The sequence below is a fragment of the Pinus tabuliformis genome, chromosome 3_1, assembly GCF_031772625.1.
Source record: "Pinus tabuliformis cultivar Carrire ecotype Pingquan chromosome 3_1, CPIR1, whole genome shotgun sequence".
In the NCBI taxonomy this organism is placed as follows: Eukaryota; Viridiplantae; Streptophyta; class Pinopsida; order Pinales; family Pinaceae; genus Pinus; species Pinus tabuliformis.
The window spans coordinates 745212278-745236187 of NC_142301.1; the positions used below are offsets into that span (position 1 = coordinate 745212278).

General features: G+C 40.9%; 1 protein-coding gene across 1 annotated transcript in view; it reads left to right on the forward strand.

The window, feature by feature from the left end:
• The first annotated feature begins 1405 nt into the window (after positions 1–1405).
• The window catches only part of LOC149189511 (WD-40 repeat family protein / notchless protein), a 253629-nt gene continuing 231124 nt past the window's right edge, over positions 1406–23910 (forward strand). Inside the window, exon 1 of the mRNA XM_089411822.1 lies at positions 1406–1857. Coding sequence (XP_089267948.1) covers positions 1681–1857 — 177 coding nt within the window. The 5' untranslated portion in view covers positions 1406–1680. The remainder of the gene's footprint in view (positions 1858–23910) is intronic.

Below are 23910 nucleotides of genomic sequence, written 5' to 3' on the forward strand. Positions count from 1 at the left end.
TGGTTTATATATTGATAAATTGGAAGAGTGGCTAAATATGCAAGGTGAGGATGGTGTTCGGTTGGGGGAGTTTGTGATAAAACTTCTTTTATATGTTGATGACCTTGTATTGATTGCTAAATCGGCCCAGGAATTGCAGATGCACCTATATGCCCTTGACCATTTTTGTAAAGCAGTGGGGATGCAAGTCAATACCAACAAGACCAAAATAATGTTTTTTGAAATAAAAAGAAGCAAAGCCATCATATGTTCTTCTTCGAAGGCAACATTCTTGAAGAAGTAAATGAATACAAGTACCTCGAGATTGATTTCAACAACAAGCTTAATTGAGAGGACCGCAAAAAGAAGAGAATTTTTAGGAGGATGGAAAGCATTATATGCTCTTCAAAACAAATATCGAGAGGCAACGTTATGGGATTGGAAAACAATTAAAGTGCTTTTTTGGCTCCTAGTTTGTCCAGTGATATTATATGGGTGTGAACTGTGGGCTAGCATCATCCCCGTCTCAAAATGGAAGCAAATTGAAAAAATCCAAAAACGCTTGATCATGAGCAAGTTTAAAATAAAAAGTTCAGTTCCTTATGAGATAATGTTGAGTGAAACAAGAGAAACTCCCATTGAAACAATTGCTATAGTGCGTCTCATAAGGTACCTACAAAGAATTGAGCAAATGGGAGAAGGTATATGGCCTAAAGTTATCTTCAATGAAGAAATGAGTGAAAGAAAGAAATCATGGATGAGACAAAACAACAAATGGATGCAAAAATGGAATGTTTACCTCAATGCATGTCCCACAAATAGCAATGAGTTAAAGAGTTTTGTTATGGAGAAGTTTCATAAGCGTATATGGGGAAAAGAGTTGGATAGAAAGAATTACTATGTTCAGAAATTCAACCCCACTTGATCTCCAACAAAAATAGTACATTGGAGCTAGCATTCCATGGAGTGCAAAGATTCTTATTGCTCAATTAAAAACTAACTTGTATCAACTACAGTGCGAAACAAATTGATGGGAAAGACCTAAGGAAGGTTGGGAAGAACCGTGTGTACTTTTTGCACTTCTGGAGCAATGGAATCGGAAAAACATTTCATTTTGGAATGTGATGCTTTCAAAGACATCAAAGATAATTACAACAGTGTGTTAACACGGGTTCCTTAGCATTGTCTTTTCAATAAGAAGACTCTGAGAATGTTAAGTCATCTCATCATTAATTTAAATAATAAAAAATTTGAATAGGAAAAAACTAAAAACAAAAAAAATAATTATCCCATAAACTATATCACATAAACATTAAAATTTCATTTCATTTCCTAAAAGGTCCTTTATACTCCTTCACTAAATTTGTTCATTTTGTTATACCCCTTCAAAAAAATCAAAAAGAGTACACGCATAAAATAATATTCAATTTAAACTTTTATTTGCCCTACGTTCCAGGAACATTGCGGAGAACGAACCTGCGGTAATTCCTAAACTTCTTGGGCGTTTCCGAGCCATAATATTTCTTGAATACCTAAACTTCTCGGGCGTCTCCCCGGCTCGACGCTATTTTCAGGCGGTGGTGATTCTCATACACCGGCGGATTACATACCGAGATATTCTGAAGTTTCGTTTCTCATAGCACTTCGGTACCTTACAGAAAAGCAGTTTGGAATCAATAGAGGAAGTTGAAGGTTGACAAAATGGTTGGCACCACAGAAACGAGGATGGAGCAGCAATTTCCTCCTCATGCTCCAGTTAACAATATTATTTGTCTGATGACGGACCCAGATGGTAACGCCCTAGGAGGTCCGGTTGATCTTCCCCAGGACGCAGGGCCGCTTCAGCTGCAGTCTCTGGTCAATGCTCTGCTAAATAACGTAAGTGATTTTCTCACGCTTCCTTATTCTCAAGAGCATAAAATTTCTCACAAGTTAGACCCTTAAGTGCCTCCTTAAGTAATCTGCGGTGTGAGATTTTTAAAAGTAGATGCACTGTGCAATGGTTATCATCTTTTTGTGAGACACATGAAACAAGAAACCAAAATCTTCTCACTCAGAGTAATTATTTTAGCACATAGGACACAACTTTGCCATGGTTCTTGTTTCGTTAGCCTCTAGGAGATAGGAGATCGTGGTGGACGACCACAATCTCTGGAAGCCTTGAGGTTATGGTAGAAACCTTCAGTGGAAAAGGGACAGTAAAGTGTAAATATTGTAGTGCAAGTAATTGCAAAGCGCAAAAAACCAGAGAGCGAGATCAACCAATCACACAGAATGTCATACTCTAAACTATACAATTGCGTCGTCATCAAGTACGTTACAATACACACCAGAGTGAGAGTGGCAGGCACTTTGTCTTTTGTAAGCGAAATGAGCGTCGTAGGCACTCTGTATTTTGTAAGCCAAATCTTGGAGAGCGGATGCAAGGATGAAATTTTGTGAACAGATTCAAAAGTACTGTAAGTCATTTTGAGTCACTAAGCGAATGAACAATGAGTTTCAAAATTTGTAATTATACAGAAGCATTTACATCAAAGGTTAAGATTGAGTTACAATTACAAGGCAGTTACAAGAAATATTTTGGTCATTATGCCTAATGACATTAGCACCACATAGGCCTCCTTGTGTGCTGTTGGATATTAGGTGCATGCCGCTGCTGCACGGCATTGAATCGATGAGTCCTTTTAGGTTTGCGGACTGCACTGGAGCTGGTATTTGCTCTGAAGTTTGGATTTGTGCCAAGGCTTGGATTTGTTTTGGAGCTTGAATTTATGCTGGAGAAGCTCAAATTTGCATTGAAGCTTGATTTTGTGCCGGGCCTCGGATTTGCTGCACCTCAGATTCATGTTGGAGCTCGGATTTAAGGTAGAGCTTGGATTTGCACTGAAAATTGGATTTGTGTTGGGACTAACGACTTTTTCGGAACTAAAAATTGTGCTGGAACTAAAAACTGCACCAGAGCAACACTTAGTGCTTTGGATCAGATCAGTGTTCCCACTGAGTTTGTAATGGTCTAGCAAAAGCTTCTGAGGGAGAATCTTTTTACTTGTGCATGATATTAAGCTTGACAATGCAAAACAACGGGATGACCTTGTTGTGCATGTGCTTGATCTTCTTACCCTCAATTTGGTCCTTGTTCTGATAGCGTGCTAGATATCAATCAGTGGCTCTAGTTGTTTAGTAGATCACTTCAACAGAGATGTTTTGTAAGGTCACAAATTCAATTGATTTACGTTGAAACTAGATGCAATCCTAATTATGGTGGCAGGTCCAACCTAAATTCTTTCTCATCAATTCACTTGGTGCTGCTACAAGGACCTTGGCAAAGTGGACAAAGCTTCCGACGCAGTCCTTTGAGTTGCTCTTTTTGATTATGTAACTAAGCCTGATTGTCAAGCTTGTCACCCTAGGGGCAAGTTGATCCTACTATTTGCTCGAAGATGTCATGGACCTTGCATTGAATGTTCTAAACTTGTTCAACAAACTTAGTTGCTGTATCAGATTCCTTATACAAGTCAAAGTGCTTGTGGTAGTTGGCATAGAGTAAGTCACAGTGATTGATGTTGTAGGGTGGGAATTGAGGCAGGTTTTGAAGGTGCTGCGCCCAATAGAGCTGTGCTAAACTAGATTATGGTTGTGATGCATGAACACCTAACTATCATCCTAAGTACAAGGGTGTTTGTGATTATGCATGCACTATCACTGCGCAATATGTTTGTTCACCACTTCTATATAGCCGTCAATTTTGGGATGGAAAGTTGTTTCAAGATTTCAATCTAACATCTCCCATAATGATTTTTAGAAGGTGTTGAGAAATCTGGGATCCTGGTCTGAAACAATAAATATGGGTAAAGTGTATAGTCACATGCACGAAGAGCAACTTTGTCTTGCCTTTTATGGAAATAATTTTGTGGCAGGGCATGAGCATTGCCATCTTGAAGAACTTGGCAACCACCATAAAAACATGATCAAATTGTGCCTTTTGATCAATGGGCCTGCGAGAAAGTTCAAAGGACAGACTTCCAAGGTTGTAGTGGAATTGGAAAAGGGGTGTACAATTCTCACTGCAATTTGTGGGTTTAGCATTTACATAAACTATGCAAGTGTGAATTAATGCTACATCTAAGTATGGAGATTACACTAACAAAAATACTTTTGCAGGCGACAAGAGTTTTGCAGATGCCCAAACTACATGTGAACTTAGGGTATTATGCCTCCCAAATAAGTTTTTGGCATTGCTCACTAGCTGGAATGCTTAATTGTTGAAAGTGATAAATCAAATTAGTTGTCAGATTGTAATCTGACTTGCCTTGTGGAGATCTTGATATATGGCCATAAAGTGTAGAATTTTGGCATATAATTGCATAAATTACTTGTTGTTGCCACAAGTATCCAATATGGTCAGACTTGCGCAGCTGTTGGGTGGTTATAGTAGTCAACTATAGGTTTTGCTGTGCCTCGTATGTGCTAAATAACTATGTCAAATTGTTGTAAAAACGCCATCCACTTCAGTTAGTGCACACATTGCATTTGCATGAACTATAAAGGTTTATGGTGTGAATGAATGATAGTCTTTGCACAATTGTGTATAGTTCTTGATCGTACAATGAATAATTGTGGATGATTTCGTTGAAATTCTTTGGGTGATAAGAAATAAGATGCTCAAATTGTGTTAGAAGTGCTCCCATAGCATACTGAGGTGCATCAAACTTAATTTCCAAAGGTTTAGCATAGATTTGGTAAAATCAGAATTGATGTTGAGCTTTGCGTGCTTGTTTTCCTCAAATGGTTCTTGCAATTGTTGGGTGCACTTAAAGGTTGCTTTTGCACTGTCACACAAAGCTTGGTCAAGGGGCCACATAGCATAACAAATATGTGGTAGAAGATATCTAAATTGAAGAAGTATAGTTTTGTGGGATTTGGGGGTAGGATAGTCTTTGATTAATTGTATTCTCTTTGCGATGACATGGATTACTTCTTCTTTAATGATACAAACAAGGTATTTGATCATCTTCATGGCAAAGGAACACTTGGCGAGGATGGCATACAACTTGTATTTTTGCAAACTTTGTAAGACTTGTTTGTTATGATCCACATGCTCTTCTCAAATTTTGTGGAAATGAGCTCATCATTCAAGTACACAACGTCAAAGTGATTTGTAAAGGGTTGCAACACTCTTTTTCATCAATCAAAGTGAAGGTTGTTGGCACATTGGTGAGTTAAATGGGCATCAATGACTGCTTGTATAGACTCTCTTGCTAAAAGCTATTGTTTAGACGTCTCAAGGATTAGTTGAAACTTGGTGACATAGCTAGATTTGAGATCTATTATGATGGAATATTTCATGCTTCCCAAGCTATTGAGAAGGTCATCAATGGATGCGATAGTAGCAATTTTTGGTAGTGATCTTTTCTAGTTTGTAATAATTGTTAAATGTGCCATGTTTAACTTTATTTTATGGAAGCACTATGGGGTTTCCACATGGTGAATAACTTTCCTTGGCATGCCCTCTTTCCAATGGTTCTCGAATCCCCCTCTTGATATTAATCATTCTTTAGGATGGATATGTGATAAGGCAGTCCATTTGACAATGGTACACTTTGATCTAGATCAATCAAGTGCCAAACTTGAAAACGTAAAGGCACCCTTGCATTTGTTGCATGGGGTACATAACAAAGGATAATTGGGTTTGTACTATACTTTTGCATTCAACTTGTGAGATTATCATCACAAGTATGAACTTTGGAAGTCATGAGTTTGTAGCATCACTTCGTGAAAATGAGGGAGATATTATGCCTTAGAAGTGCCTCTAGTGCTTGGTCGCATTGTTCAATGATGTTGAGGATCATATTGAATTTTTCTACAATATGTACAATAGAATACAATTTTCTGCTAGATAATTGCTTCCTAATGATTTCCAACTAGTATTTATGCCATTACTATAATTGAATAGTTACACTTTAGAAAATCTCAAGAGTAAATGCAGCAAAAAGAGTAAAGATCATAGAAAGACAACTGTGCACAATAGAGACAACAAATTTTATCCTAGGAAAGGAAACCCAACAACTTTTCTTTAGGAGAAACTATTCTCCAGCAAGGTTTACAAATCAACATTTTGTCTAGAAATATGTGCCAATATCCAAGTCAAAATACTAGTCACACCTGGTTAATACTTCAGCAAGTCAACGCTGGTCAAACCAGTTGAATATCAAAATTTCAGTGTTGGTCAATGGCCTAGTCAAAACAAGACTGCGGTCAACTTCGGTCTTGCCTTCAACTGTGGTCAACTTGCAGCCTTCTTGTGGTCAAACTGCAACCTTCTTGCGTTCAAACTATGGCCTTTTTGCGGTCAAATTGCGACCTTCCTACGGTCAAATCCGAGATAAAATAGCTCAATCAATGCAAGTCAAACTTGGTCAAAATAGAGGTCAAATTAGCTCGGTCAAGATGGTCAAACTTGTCTTCCTTCTCCACACGTGCGGTAATGATGGAGAAAACTTGCTCTTCGTTGTTGTTGAAATGAGGCATCACAATGTCTATTTATACAAGTCAAATGGGAGTGTGACAACCTAAGAGACACACCACTTCATAGGTTGGCCGACTTGATTTCTTCATGGGCCGATCTATCCTTTTAATATAAAAAATTGCCTAATTCATCTAGGCAGACTTGGAGTCCTTTTTAGCAAAGTGGGAATAGCTCCCGATGCTACACAAAAATCAATAGATCACAATTTTTGGTCTAAATTCATAGACATTATATTGTTCCCACATAGATGGCTCACCATGTAACAAACTGTAAATGTCTAGGGTGTTAGGCCATAATGCGCTCTATTTTTTAAGGGTTTGATACCATATTGAAACATACTTTTGCATGACAAGTAATGCCTTGCTTGAGTTTGGCCACCTGTTAGTGTGCTGTTAATTTTAGATAACAATGGTATGTTCTATGCTTTAGCACAATTTACTTCAATGTTCCTTATCAGCCCAATGACAATTTCCAACTATTTCCAGTAGCAATCACATTTAACTTAATCACATTGACAGTAAATGCATATATAACATAAAAACAAGGGCAAAAGACAAGCCAAGACAAGAGGACACAAGATTTGGCGGATGCCAGGGAAAAACCCCAATGTGGAGAAAACCCTTTAATCAAATCTTCTTACTATTATTCAATAGTTCAGCAGAGAGAGAGAGTACATAAATCAAATTCATTCACCCAATACACAGACAAAAAAAAACCTGTCAAAATCAGTAGTCAACAACAATGAATTGCAGCCCTAACCAGAAAGTCAATGTTGGTCAAATCAACACCAAAACATCTCCCAAGCAGCTTGGTCAACAATAGTCCAATTCGGCCTTCAAGGAGAGTCAAAGTCAACCCAAAATAGTTTGGTCAAAGGAGAGAAATACTGCTGTAATTTTTGTTGTCAAATATGAAGTCAATGTTGAGGTCAACGCTGGTCAAACTGCCCAAAACACCTCGGTTTCTGTGCCCAACAACTCGGCTTAGGAAAATCGAAATTCTGCCCTGAAAACTGAAGTCAAACTTGGTCAAATCAGCCTTAGTCAACGCAGGTTTGATTCTCTGAAATTTTGGCATGTTCTGTCCCTGAAATTTTCGACCTCTTGCCACACGTGCGAGATAGAGAGAGAGACTGCCCAAATTGTATGAACCAATCAAGAGAAGAGAGAGAGATGAATGATGTGTGTGATGGATGTCCAAATGAGGAGAGAGGTCACTCCTATTTATACAATTCGTTGAGGGTGAGAAGACACATCCATTGGGCTTCTTGAGCCTACATTTGACTGAGGCTGACCTTGACAATTTGTGCATGAGAGTGAATAAATTCAAAATTCCACTTTTGCTTGTCAGAATGAGATGGTTTTTTTTTTTAAATTGGACCTCTCGAAAAGAGGAATACAATGCAATAATCATCTCCATCATATGAGCTGTCCTAAGGTGGAATTTGGCCCTAGTTTCCAATTTTAACACTCCCTCTCAACTAGGGAGAATTCCACCTGCCAATCCATCTGTCATCATCATGCCATCCTGTCATCATGTACCATCTCTGTCATCATTGCTATGCTTTGTTTTGCTGAACCATGAAGTAATAATGAAGAAGAAGTGATCGAGAGTGAGTCACAAGACCTTACCACTCTCCACTGACACAAGTCAGTCCTTGATCCAGATCAAGTTGTTGAACACCATGCATCCTAGTCATAGGGAGTACGACAGTACACGATGCGTCCATCGGTAGTGCTATGGTCCCTAACCACTTTTCCCAACTCATTGGCCAGATGAGAGGTACTTCCCATGAGTCTCGGACTCCATAGGTAGGATGTGTGCTGGGGCGTCGACAGGAGAAGGTGAACCACTCATTCGGCTCATATGCCATAGGAGAAGTTTAACCACTCATCCTATGCATATGACAATCGTAGGGGAAGGTGAACCACTCACCCTACACACATGTCAACCATCATGGGGTTGCACAGGGGAAGGTGAACCACTTGCCCTGTATCTAGCGCACCACTAGGGGAAGGTGAACCACTCACCCTATGGTCACTCATAGCTCCAAGAAGTAACTCAAGGCTCCAAGAGCTCCCAAAGCTCAGTGTCCAACTCATACAGGACCCTCGTAGGAGGGTCTTTCCACGACTCCAAGTCTCTCTCAGAAGGTTAAGAATTTGACCTTCCCTAAAGCTTTTGTGAGAATGTCTGCGACCTGCTCATCCGTCTTGATGTGTTGAAGCCTTATTGCTCCTTGTTGTACCATATCTCGGATAAAGTGGTACTTGATATCAATGTGCTTGCAGCGGTCGTGGAACATGAGATTCTTTGATAGGCAAATCCCACTCTGATTGTCGCAGAAGATCACGATGGTATTTAGCACGTGCTCAAATAGCTCAATGAAGAGCTTCCTCAACCAAACAACTTCACAACAGGCCATATTTGCAATAATGTATTCGGCCTCAACAGTGCTCAAAGCAACCGATTTCTACTTCCTGCTCATCCAAGATATTGAAGCAGATTCCAAAGAGAAGCAACGCCCAGACGTGCTCTTACGATCCACCACACTGCCAGCCTAGTTAGCATATGAATATCCATGTAGCCTCAAGTTCCTGGCTGTGTATCTCATTCCATAGTGGATTGTGCCCTGGAGATATCTCAAGCGATTCTTAGCAGCAATCCAATGAATGTGATGAGGCTCGACCATAAATTGACTCAACGTGTTCACAATGAAGCATATGTGAGGACGAGAGTTCACCAAGAACATTAGGGCCCCCACAAGTTGATCATACTCGGAAGGGTTTGCTAATCCGGGCCCAGCAACACTTCCACATAGCTTCTTGAAGTTGAGTTCCATCAGAGTAGATACAGACTTGCAGTCCACCATCCCACATCTCTAAAGTAGCTTCACAATGTATTTTCCTTGAGAAAGTAAAATCTCACTTGGCTTTTGCTAGACCTCCAGTCCTAGGAAGTAGTGCATCAGTCCTAGGTCCTTTATCTCGAACTCGGAAGCCAACTCCTCTTGCATTGATGAATGAAGTAGTCATCACCTGTTAGAAAGAGATCATCCACATAAAGGACCAGAATGAGAGGCTTGTCTTTTTCAACTTTGAAGTATAGGTTCGGGTCAACATCGCTCCTTGTAAATCCCAACTTCATGAGATAGCTATCAATCCTCTCATACCAAGCCCTGGGGGCTTGCTTCAATCCATAAAGGCCTTTCTTCAACCTGCATACATGAGTCTTACGATCTTGAACTTCGAACCCCGCAGGTTGTTCTACATAGACTTCCTCTTTAAGCGAGCCATGCATGGAAGCAGTTTTGACATAAATTTGGTGTAGGTTCCATCCTTGCGAGGCAGCAAGGGCTATGATCGAACAGATAGTGGTATATCGGGAAATTGATGCAAATATCCCGTCATAGTCTACTTCCTTTTGAGAGAAGCCTCGAGCAACAAATCTAGCCTTAAACTCTTTAGCGTTGCCATCAACTCCATGTTTGATCTTGTAGAGCCATTTTGAAGTTACCCCTGACTTTTCCTTGGGTCTAGGAACCACATCCCATACATCATTCTTCATGATCGACTCATACTCCTCGTTGATCGCATCCTTCAAAACTTGGTGTTTCACGGCTTCTCCGAAGGTACAAGGCTCAGATTGTACAATGGTACTTATGGCAGCTAAGTACCCTTGGTACTTGATCGACTTTTTGCTTTAACAAAATTTCCCCCTCGACGCAATGTTTTCTCAACATCTTCAAGAGTATCTTTGAGCCACAAAGGTATTTTTCTTGAAGTAGAGGGCTCACAAGGAGGTGGATCTATGGGATCCATTAGACCTTCCACATCGGGCATTGGGTCATTAGATAGAGGTTCATTCTGTTTTCGTGCATCATCATCATCATTGTCCTTCCTAGGGATAGGAAGATCGCAGACTTTCCTAAGGGCAAAATCTTCATCAAAAGTGACATCATGACTTATTTCCACTTCCCTTTGACCAGGCACATAGATTCTATATTCCTTCAAAGTTTCACTGTAGGCCACAAACGTTCCTTTCTTCCTAGATGCACTAGATTTTTTCATTTCTCTTTGGGTACATGAAAATATACGGGACAACCAAAAATTCTAAAATGAGAAACATTACCAGTGAATACTTCTTCGGGTGTCTTGAAGTCCAATGCTTGATGTGGGCATCTATTTTGAACATACACAACATTGTTGGTAGCTTCTCCCCATAAGAACTTTGGTAGACCTTGGTCATGAAGCATGGCACGGGTGGCTTCTATGATAGTTCGATTATTCCTTTCGGCAACTCCATTTTGCTTAGGAGTATATGGAGTAGTGGTCTCCCTCTTAATCCCAACTTCTCTACAATAGTCAATGAATTCATTTGACTCATATTCGGTCCCATTATCGGTCCTCAATATTTTGATCTTCTTCTTTGTTTGATTCTCGACCAAGGCTTTGAAAGAGCGGAACCATTTGAACACTTCGTCCTTCTTCAAGAAATAGATCCACGTTTTGCGAGAGAAGTCATCCACAAAAATTGCATAGTACAAATATCCACCCAAAGATGTCATGGGCAACATACCTGATAGATCAGAATGGACTAGTTGAAGAATATCAGTAGTTTGACTTTGACTTGAGGGGAATGGTCCCCTTGTATGTTTTCCAGCTTCGCAACCTCGATAAACACCTTCATGATCTAAGTTGAATTTGGGCATACCTGTGACCATCTTCCTTACATCAAGTAAGGCTTTGTAATGAAGGTGAGCAAATATTCGGTGCCATAATTCGGATTGAAGAGAAGTATCACAAGTCATTGCTCTTAACAAATTTTCTCCAACCTGATAGAGACCTTCAACCCTGAATCCAAGATTGAATGCATCTCTTGGGTTCCTTTGCCAAACATGAACCCTCCCATCAATGATGTCACCTTGAAACCTTTATCTTCCATCGTAGAAATAGAGACCAGGTTCTTTTTCAGATTAGGTACATACAATACTTCTTGTAAATGAAGGGTTTGACCTTGATTTAAGTGAAGAGTAACAATCCCAATTCCTTTCACGGGATAAGTGGCATTATCCCCAAGTATAATCTCCATATTTGTCTTCTTTTCAATCAAGTTTGAGAGAGCCTCTTTGTACCCAGTGAAGTGCCTTGAGGCACCACTATCAATCAACCAATGATCCAATGTATCCGGAGGAGAGGCGGTGGTGAGGGCAGAAATAAAATAAAATTCTTTTTGTTTTACAACATTAACTTCTTCATACCTGGAGTTTCTCGACTTCTTGGGAGGATGACCATTTCCATTTCGAGTAGCGAGAGCATTCCTCTTTCCTTTGTTGTTGAACCTATTGTTCCTTTGATTGCCATTGCCTTTGAAGTTGTTGTTATTGTTGTCATCATCTCTTGGAGTATCCTTCTTGTGAGGACACTCTCTAGCGAAGTGGCCAAACCTGTTGCAATTGAAGCATCTTCCTTTTCTTCCTTCTTTGAATCCTGACTTGAACCCTTGACCTTGTCTTCTTGGACCAACATTGTTCTTCCTCTTAGCATGAGCGGAGAAGGCGGTAGGATTGTTTCCATTTGAGGGCTTGTCTCTTTCCATCATCCTTATTTCTTCTTGAGTGCATCTAGCCAATAATTCATCAAATCCCGAAATCCTGTCATTGTTGAGGATGGTAGTGTTAAACACATCCCATTCTCTTGTAAGGCCTCCAAGTGCAATAAGAGTGAGCTCCCTGTCACCAATAACTTCTCCAATAGATAGGAGATCATTCTTGATTTCGGTAATCCTCATGAAGTAGGATTGAATGGATTCTCCTCTATCCATCTTGATGTCTTTCAACTTGTTCTTGAGAAAGAGAACTTGATTTACATTATTTACTTTGAACATCCCAACCAACTTGTCATACATCTCCTTAGATGTTTCCAAATCAGAAATATAGGCAACCAAAGGCTTGTGAATAGAATCAACAATAGTTTTCTTAGCTTTTACCTCACGTTTCTTGTACTTTATTTGTGCAGCTGTGGATGCATTGGAAGGAGGCTCCACTACTCTTCCTTTGACATAGTCCACGACATCATTTTCTTCCAATGTCAAATCTAGAGACATCTTCCATGCATGATTGTCCTTAAGCTTGTCCTCAGATTTGAAGTAAGATGTAGTCGTCATTGGGACTAGTTCCAAGTTTTAGTCCAACAACTTCCCTTAGTGATTGCTTTTCCTCACTCTTGCTTGAACTTTGTCTTCACTTGAGCTCCAATACCATGTTAATTTTAGATAACAATGGTATGTTCTATGCTTTAGCACAATTTACTTCAATGTTCCTTATCAGCCAAATGATAACTTCCAATTATTTTCAGTAGCAATCACATTGACAGTAAATGCAGATAGAACATAAAATCAAGAGCAAAAGACAAGCCAAGACAAGAGGACACAAGATTTGGCGGATGCCAGGGAAAAACCCCAATGTGGGGAAAACCCTTTGATCAAATCTTCTTATTATTATTCAATAGTTCAACTGAGAGAGAGAGAGAGTACATAGATCAAATTCACTTGCCCAATACATAGACAAAACAACCCTGTCAAAATCAGCAGTCAACAATAGTCAACTGCAACCCTAACCAGAAAGTCAATGTTGGTCAAATCAACACCAAAACATCTTCCAAGCAGCTCGGTCAACAACAGTCCAATTTAGCCTTCAAGGAGAGTCAAAGTCAACCCAAAATAGTTCGGTCAAAGGGGAGAGAAATACTACTGTAATTTCTGCGGTCAAATCTGAAGTCAATGCCGAGGTAAACACTGGTCAAATTGCCCAAAACACCTCGGTTTCTATGCCCAACAACTCGGTGTAGGAAAATCGAAATTCTGCCTTGAAAACCGAAGTTAAGCTTGGTCAAATCAACACTGGTCAACGCTGGTCAATTTAACTATGATTCTCTGAAATTTCAGCCTGTTCTGTCCTTGAATTTTTCGGCCTATTTTGTCCTTGAAATTTTCGGCCTCCTGCCACACGTGCGAGATAGAGAGAGACGCTGCCCAAGCTATACGAACCAATCAAGAGAAGAGAGAGAGACGAATAATGTGTGTGATGGATGTCCAAATGAGGAAAGAGGTCACTCCTATTTATACAATTCGTTGAGGGTGAGGAGACATCCATTGGGTTTCTTGAGCCTATATTTCACTGAGGTCGACCTTGACAATTTGTGCATGAGAGAGAATAAATTCAAAATTCCACTTCTCCTTGTCAGAGTGAGATGATATTTATATCAAAATTGGACCTCCTGAAAAGAGGAATCGAATGGAATAATCATCTCCAACATATGAGCTATCCTAAGGTGGAATTTGGCCCTAGTTTCCAATTTTAACATGTTCAAATGTAGGTATAGTATTATGGTGAAGTTAAGCCTTTTGTTTGGCTCACTTGCAATTGTATTCTTTGGCTCCTATTATTCATGGTGGAATTAGAAAGTTGACCATTGACAAACATTTGCATATGGAAAAGTCATTTCTCTTCCTTTTTCAAATCTTTGGGATAACAATTGTGGGTTCTACTTGCATAGTAAGAGTTTTGGCACTAGAGGCTTTTTGCATGGGCTCAACCACTTGTTTACTCTTGTCCTAGTCTCTGGGATAATTTTTACACTTGCGCTAACAAATTTTTGTATGTGAAATATTCCTTGTTGGAATTTTTCATTTACTTTTGGGTGCTATTCTACTTCTTGGATTTATTTTGTACTCTTTGTCTTGGACTGCAGGCATCGATCTTGTGAGGATCACTTTTTTTGCACAGTGAAGTACGTTATTTTGATTTGTGAATGGTTTGGTGCGTGGTTCCCCGAAAATGGGTATTCAGAGGGTACTTAGTCCGTCACGGAGTTGTGGTAGCACACCTTGCCTTGGTAAATTATGGTATGTTCTATGGTTATAACAGTTTACTTCTTTTTCTTATTATATTCCACCGATTAGCAATCACATGTACATAAAGTAAAGTGCAGATAGAACATTAAACGATCGACAGAAAACAAGCAAGACAAGAGACACAAGATGTGGCGGCTAGCCAGGTACAAACCCCACAATGTGTGGGGAAACCCTTTGATCAAATCTTCTTTTATCTTCAATAATTCAACAGAGAGAAATAGTACAATAAATCTGATTCATATCAGCAGTAGCAAACCCTAGATCAGTAGCATCAGCATTAGCGGCTTCATTATCAAACTAGGGCAGACCATATCTCACAAACCGACAGTCGGATTGACTTCATTCCACCACCAAAAGTTTCGGCTTCCAGAGGAGGTTCAGATGAACCTACAGCGCAGTTCAGATGAGGAGATCTTCTAGGCCACGCAAGTCAATCTTTACTTCTGCAGTTGCAGCTTCAGTTTCAACAGTTTCTGGCTTCAAACTAGGGTAGTCGATATCTTGCAAACCGTTCGTCGGATTGACTTCATTCCACCACCAAAAGTTGCGGCTTTCAAAGGAGGTTCAGATGAACCTACAACGCAGTTCAGATGAGGAGATCTTCTAGGCCACGCAAGTCAATCTTTACTTCTGCAGTTGCAGCTTCAGTTTCAGCAGTTTCTGGCTTCAAACTAGGGCAGTCAATATCTTGCAAACCGTTCGTCGGATTGACTTCATTCCACCACCAAAAGTTGCGGCTTTCAAAGGAGGTTCAGATGAACCTACAACGCAGTTCCAAAGAGGAGATCTTCTAGGCCACGCAAGTCAATCTTTACTTCTGCAGTTGCAGCGTCAAATTCAACAGCTTCCGGCTTCACATGTGTGAGAGAGAGAGACCCATTTCAGCGCTGTAGAGAAGAGACTCATATCTGCGCAGTAGAGAGAGAAAGATGTGATGAGATGAGTGAGTCCAAATGAGGAAAAGTCCTCTTATATTTATACACAACGTTGGTGGGTGAATAGATGCGACTGTTGGGCTTCTGAGCCTACATGAGTTGTAGGTCGGCTTGATAATAATTCCCTAATCAAAATAAATTCATATCTCCATGAATACTTATCGGAATCTGATGATCTTTATATCAATCCTACACCTCTCGACGAGAGGAATCTAATAAAAATATTATCAGCCATGAATAAGATGACCCACATGAAGTTTTGCCCTGGTTGCCAATTTTAACACTCCCTCTCAACCATGGAGAACTTCATCTGCAATCTGTCTATCGGTCGTTACTATCATCCATCAAATGCACTGCCCTGTACAGCTTGACCCTTGCCCTGCTCTGCTCTATTTTGCCTGTTCTTCTTTGTCTTGTTTTGCCCTGCACTGATCTGTACTGTTTTGTTCTGTTCTGCTCTGCTCTTGCATTGTTCTGTTCTACTCTGCTTTTGTCCGAATTATGAAGAAGAAGAAATGATCGAGGATGTATCATACTGATTCAAAGTCAGTCTCAGAGTATGTACCACTGGTCCCAGACCAGTCTCAACCAACCCAAAGTCAGCGTCATAGTGAGTACAACTCCAATGGTCCCAGACCAATATCATCCTCCACTGACTCAAAGTCAGTCTCAGAGTATGTACCACTGATCCCAGACCAGTCTCAACCGACCCGAAGTCAGCGTCATAGTATGGTACAACTCCTACCACTGGTCCCAGACCAGTATCATTGATCCCAGATCAATGGAGGTCATCCTAGCGTAGGGAGTACGGTAGTTACAACGATGCGTCCATCGGTACTACTATGGTCCCTAACTTCATTTCCTTGCTCATTGATCAGATGAGAGGTACTTCCCATGAGTCCCAGACTGCATGGGTAGGATGCCTCGACAGGAGAACTAATCAATCCTGTCCTCACAGGAGAACACATCAATCCTGCTACAATCGCCATGGAGAACACATCAATCCAGGCCGCCATGGAGAACACATCAATCCAGGCCTCACAGGAGAACACATCAATCCTGCTACAATCGCCATGGAGAACACATCAATCCAGGCCTCACAGGAGAACTAATCATCCTGCTACACAGGAGAGCGAATCATCCTGTTCCACAAGAGAGCGAATCATCTTGTCCCACAAGAGAGCGAATCATCTTGTTCCAGTGTGCACCACCAGGGGAGGGTGAGTCACCCTGTGGTCGTATGTTGCTCCAGTAATAACCGCAAGCCCTCAGAGCTCCCAGAGCTCAATGTATGCAACATCCAGGACCCTTGTACAAGGGTTTCTTACCGACTCCAAGTCGTTTGGGAAAATCACAGATTAGATCTTTCCTCGGGGCTTTGACAAGGTGTATCAACCTGTACATCATCTTAATGCGATGGAGCCTCCTTGCTCATCAACTTACCATATCCCAGATGATGTCTATCTGCTGGAGCAATCGACGAATACGGGATTCCTCAATAATTGGATCCCACTTGTGGTTGTTATAGAGAATCACAGTGGTATCCAATGTAAATCCAAACAGCTCACTGAAGAGCTTTCGCAACCAGACTGCCTCACACGAGGTTATGCTAGCAACAATATATCCTGCTTCGGCGGTGCTCAAAGCCACTGACTTCTGCTTCCTGCTCATCCAGGATATCGAAGCAGATCCCAAGGTGAAACAGTACCCGGAAGTGCTCTTACGGTCCACCACACTGCCTGCCCAATCAACATCAGTGTATCCAAGAAGTCTCACATCTCCGGCAGTGTATCTTAATCCATGAGAGGTTGTGTCCTGAAGACATCTCAGAAGATTCCTGGCATCAATCCAGTGAGGCTCAACCAAATATGAGCTCACAATGCTAACTGCAAAACATATGTTCGGACTGAGGTTCACCAAGAACATCAATGCGAATGAGTTTTTGAAACTCAGAGGCATTTCCCAAGTCTGGTCCGACATCACTACCATATAACTTCTAAAAGTTAAGAATCCTTGAGGTAGTCACAGGCTTGTAGTCCATCATACCGAATCTTTCCAATATATTTACCACATATTTTCCTTGAGATAGGAAAATTTCCCTTGGCTTCTGCCACACTTCAAGTCCTTGGTCCTTCATTTCAAATTCAGAAGCCATCTCCCTCTTACATTTGTGAATGAGAGGGTTTGCACCTGTTAGAAAGAGGTCATCCACATACAACACCAGTATGAGAGGCTTGTCATCTTCAACCTTAAAGTAAAGGTTAGGATCAACTTCATTCCTAGTGAATCCCAGCTTCATCAAGTAGCTATCGATCCTCTCATACCATCCTCGGGGTGCTTGCTTCAGCCCATAGAGAGCCTTCTTCAACCTGCATACATGAGATTTTCAATCATAAATCTCAAATCCTTCAGGTTGCTCCACATAGACCTCTTCTTTGATAGAACCATGCAAGAATGCGGTCTTAACATCCATCTGATGTAGGTTCCATCCTTGTGAAGCCACAAGGGCTATGATCAAGCGGATGGTCGTATATCTGGCAACAGGTGCAAATATCATAGTCTATACCTCCCTTTTGGGAGAAACCTCGAGCAACAAAACAAGCCTTATACTTTTCCGTGCTTCCATCTGCTGCATGCTTTATCTTGTAAAGCCATTTGGAAGTAACAACAATCTTGTCCTGGGGTCTGGGAACTACTTCCCAAACATCATTCTTTATGATAGACTCATATTCTTCGGTCATAGCATCCTTCCATACTTGATGCTTGACGGCATCTGAGAATGACGAAGGCTCATTTTGTATGATCGTGCTCATGATGGTCAGGTATCCTTGATACCTATTAGGTTTCTTACTTTCACGAAAGGTTCCTCGGGGTGCAGCATGTCCTTCAGCATCATCAAGTAACCCCTTAAGCCATGAAGGTCTCTTCCTAGAAGAGGAAGGCTCATATGGAGGAGGATCAATCGGATCCATGGGTTCTTCTACATCAGGCATTGATTCATCATCCTTTTCTTTCGGTTCCATGGTGTCGGCTTCTTGAGAGCTCCTCAAAGTCGGAAGATTGATCACCTTGCTGAGAGCCATATCTTCGTCAAAGGTGACATTATGACTAATTATGACTTCCCTTTGACCGACTACATAGATTCTATAGCCTTTAGTATTTTCACCATAGCCCACGAAAATTCCCTTCTTTCCAGATGCTCCCAATTTATTTCTTTTCTCTTTCGGCACATGAAAGTATACAGGGCTTCCAAAAATTTTAAAATGAGAAACATCAAGTTTCTTACCGGTGAATTTTTCTTCAGGAGTCTTGGAACCCAATGCTTGATGAGGGCATCGATTTTGTACATATATGGCAGTGTTTGCAGCTTCAGCCCATAGAAACTTCAGAAGTCTTTGATCATGTAGCATGGCCCAGACAGCTTCCATCATCGTGCGGTTCTTCCTTCCCACCACACCATTCTGCTCAGGAGTATGTGGTGTAGTAGTCTCCCTCTTAATGCCAACCTCAGGTATGCCTGAGTGAACCAATTGTAATATATCAGAGGTCTTGCTTTGGCTTGAGGGGAATGGTCCCCTTTTGAGCTTTCCTTCAGCACATCCTGGACATACACCTTCATTCTCTATTCAGAATTCGGGCATCCCTATCACCATTTGTCTTACACCGAGTATAGCTTTATAATGAAGGGGGGAAAACCTCTAATGCCAAAGTTCGGACTGAAGAGATGTGTCATAAGACATGACACCTAGCAGACTTCCATCGACCTAATATAATGAATCAACACTAAACCCAAGAGTAAAGGCATCTTTAACATTATTTTTCCATATACATACCTTGCCATCGCTGAAGGTTACCTTGTAGCCTTTGTCTTCTGTTCCCGAGATGGACACTAGGTTCTTTTTGAGGTCAGGTGCATTTAATACATCCTGGAATTTCTGGCCTTCTTGAATGCTTGTCCTCTTCCTTGATTCCCAGCTCTCCTCTTACCTTTGCTGTTGAATTTGTCATTCCTTTGATTGCCATCAAAGGGATTTTGATCATCGTCCTAGAGTGAGTCCTTTCTATCAGGGCACTCCCTTGCATAGTGACTTGCTTTATCGCAAATGTAACATCGTCATTTTCTTCTAGCCTTAGGTCCAACCTTTCCTTTTGATTTAGTCCCGGAATTATTTCTTTTCTCTGCATGAAAAGAAAAGGCAGCAGGAGGACCTTTAGGCATGGGCATTTCTTACACTTCTTCCCTTGTTTCTTCTTGAATGCATCTAGCCATTAATTCCTCGAAACTAGGAATTACATTATTGTTCAGAAGAGTAGTCCTGAACACATACCATTCAGATGGTAATCCTTCGAGAGTTGTGAGTGCCATTTCTCTGTCAGTAATGGTTTCCCCAATAGATAGGAGATCGTTCTTGATCTCGGTGATTCTTAAGAAGTATGCTTGCATACTTTCATCTTTACCCTTCTTGATTTCCCTCAGCTTATTTCTACGAAACAAAACTTGATTTGCATCATTAACTTTAAATAAACTCACCAGTCTATCGTAGATTTCCTTGGAGGTGTCCAGTTCAGAGATGTAGGCCACCAAGTGCTTGACGATAGAGTCCCAGATGATCTTCTATTGTTTTGACTTCTCCATTTTTCCATTTGTTCCACGCAACAGCGGATGCATTTGATGGAGGCTCAACAATATTGCCTCTCACATGATCCAACACTCCTTGATTCTCAAGGGTTAGATCGATAGACATCTTCCATCCGTGATAGTCAGCGTTCTCACGGAGCTTGTCTTCGACAGGAAAGAGTGTTGAGGACCCCATAGTTCTTTTAGGATAGCCTTGCCAATCTTCTCTTCGATGATTGCTCTTGCTCTTGCTGGGCTTTGTCTTCACCTCAGCTCCGATACCATGTTAAATTATGGTATGTTCTATGCTTATAACAGTTTACTTCTTTTTCTTATTATATTCCACCGATTAGCAATCACATGTACATAAAGTAAAGTGCAGATAGAACATTAAACGATCGACAGAAAACAAGCCAAGACAAGAGACACAAGATGTGGCGGCTAGCCACGGACAAACCCCACAATGTGTGGGGAAACCCTTTGATCAAATCTTCTTTTATCTTCAATAATTCAGCAGAGAGAAATAGTACAATAAATCTGATTCATATCAGCAGTAGCAAACCCTAGATCAGTAGCATCAGCATTAGCGGCTTCATTATCAAACTAGGGCAGACCATATCTCACAAACCGACAGTCGGATTGACTTCATTCCACCACCAAAAGTTTCGGCTTCCAGAGGAGGTTCAGATGAACCTACAACGCAGTTCAGATGAGGAGATCTTCTAGACGCAAGTCAATTTTACTTCTGCAGTTGCAGCTTCAGTTTCAGCAGTTTCGCTTCAAACTAGGGCAGTCGATATCTTGCAAACCGTTCGATTGACTTCATTCCACCACCAAAAGTTGCGGCTTTCAAAGGAGGTTCAGATGAACCTACAACGCAGTTCAGATGAGGAGATCTTCTAGGCCACGCAAGTCAATCTTTACTTCTGCAGTTGCAGCTTTAGTTTCAGCAGTTTCTGGCTTCAAACTAGGGCAGTCGATATCTTGCAAACCGTTCGTCGGATTGACTTCATTCCACCACCAAAAGTTGCGGCTTTCAAAGGAGGTTTAGATGAACCTACAGCGCAGTTCGAAAGAGGAGATCTTCTAGGCCACGCAAGTCAATCTTTACTTCTGCAGTTGCAACTTCAAATTCAACAGCTTCCGGCTTCACATGTGTGAGAGAGAGAGACCCATTTCAGCGCAGTAGAGAAGAGACTCATATCTGCGCAGTAGAGAGAGAAAGATGTGATGAGATGAGTGAGTCCAAATGAGGAAAAGTCCTCTTATATTTATACACAACGTTGGTGGGTGAATAGATGCGACTGTTGGGCTTCTGAGCCTACATGAGTTGTAGGTCGGCTTGATAATAATTCCATAATCAAAATAAATTCATATCTCCATGAATACTTATCGGAATCGGATGATCTTTATATCAATCCTACACCTCTCGACGAGAGGAATCTAATAAAAATATTATCAGCCATGAATAAGATGACCCACATGAAGTTTTGCCCTGGTTGCCAATTTTAACACTTATGGGCTATGGCATTTATGGCTGGGTGATGAGAAGAGCACCAAGAGAAGAAGGTGCGATACAAGGAGGGTCCTTTCAAGAGATGGGACCAATACACAGATGATGCTGCATGTGTGGATGAGGAGATACAACTAGATGGTCTTATTGAGCTACCTCCAGTTGCTATGAATGAGCAAGAGCCTCCATGTGAGAGTGTGCCTCCCTAGTGAGCTTGTTGACTGATGAGCTTAATGATGTTGATCATGATGACATGGATGTTGATGAGTGATGGCATGGCTTGAGGAAGCCAAATCAGTTATCTTGAGACTTGTTCATTGTTTAGTTTCATTCTTTTTTTGGAATTTTCTATTTCATGTGTGGAAATGCCGTAAGGTAAATTTTGAATGTAGTATGATAGTGGAGTTGTGGAAACACACACACACACACACACATATATATAAAATGTAGTATATACCCTCAACAAACCCACCCACGCACCTTGTTTCAAAAAGTGATGTCCCCATACCCGTCCCTAAACCCGCGTTTCTTGGCAACTTAGACTTTAACATGATTAATACCTCATCAAAACCTGGAAAAAGGCTTGATCACCAAAGATGAATGTAGTACCCCACCATTCTAACTCAAGCTTAGGAAAATCTACATCAACAAGGGTAATGACATCATCAAACACATTTCCACTTAGGTGATTCCTAGCAAATGTTACAATGTTAAGTCATATCACCTAGGGAAATCCCACCAAGGCAAGGTGTGCTACCACAACATGCGTCATCCAACAACATCAACATCATAATCGAATGGGACAATAGAAAATGCTATCTTACCCAATCATCAGGTATGTCCTCACCACACATTCAACACAAGAGGACAATTTAGAAAACCACCTCCTAGTGACTAATAATATCACATCATCTTGTAAAAGTCACTAGGAAGCTCCAACAAGATCATGGAACATCTACCTTCTAACAGTATTATCTAACCCCTTGGTGGGGTAGAGCCATCATCCAAGAATAATATGTAGCACATCCAAGATAAACAGGTATACAAAAACTACACCATAATGGGATAGCATGGTCCACAACCATTAAACATGCAAGCAAAGGGTCAACAAAACAAGCACATGTGAAAAGACCACCAAACTAGCAAGCATAAACATCCAACCAATAAGTGAGACTACCCCAGCCAAAGATCTCCATCAAATAATCTGATGTCATGAAGAGAAGGGGCCTAATGAAGATGTATCTTGCCAAGTTGGTCCAATGCTCAAAAGGTACCAGCTGCAAATCTCCATCAATGTGATCAAAATCACAATGTGGAATGTCATACAATATGTGGTGTACCATGTTGAATTAAGTACTAGAAGCCACTTTGAGTTACTAAGAGAATGTAAGCTCCAAAGCTCTCTCTATATAGAGAAAGTTACATCAAGACCAAGATTCAGTTACAGTTATCAGGCTGTTACAATAAAGGTTTTGCAATTATCCCTGATGATGTCAGTGCCATGTTTACCTCCTTGCATTCCATCTATCATTGGGTGCAAGTCCCTGCTGCATGTGGATGAATTTGTGAGTCCACTGTGCCGAGGAATTGCATTCAGGTTTTGGCCATAGAATTGGAATTGGTGGCTGCGGCTAAGTTTTGTGTTTGAACATTAAGCCAGATTGCGTTGAAACCTGGATTGTGCTGGAGTTAGTGTTTATGTTGAGGTTTGGAGTTGTGTTGGAGCTCAGACTTGCAATGGATCTCAAATTTATTTTGGAGCTTGGATTTGCACAGTGACTTGAATTTGCGTTGAGAATTGGATTTGTGTTGGAGCTCAAATATGCTATATAAGGCTTGAATTTATTTGACATTGGATAAACCAACGCTCCCTGTGTGTTTCGCAACATGGACTAACCGCCTCTTGTGGATCCTTATATCTGGTGATGCGATTGTTGTTGACTAACACCTGCAGGTTTTGGTCTAACGACAATAGTGATTCCCAACGAGTAGTTTCAGAGCTTAGGTGACGATTTCGATACACACCTGACTCGCGTTGGGGGGATTGTTGGACATTAGATAAACCAATGCTCCTTGCGTGTTTCGTGACATGGACTAACCACCTCTTGTGGATCCTTATCTCTGGCGATGCGATTGTTGACTAACACCTGCAGGTTTTGGTCTAACAACAATCGTGATTCCCAACAGAATTTGTGTTGGGTTTGAATTTTTTGTTCCTAGGATTTGTGCTAGACCTAAAAACAATGCCAAATGTAAACTCAGTGCTCTGTATGAGATTATTTCTGGAGGTTCTCATGGTGTAAGAGACTTGACCTTGATTTTGTGAAGGTGAAGAAAAACATACTAGGTTCTTATGGATTTCATTAGATAGAGATTCATCCTTTATAGATGGTTGTTTATAACGATCAACTCTTTCCCAAAAGTC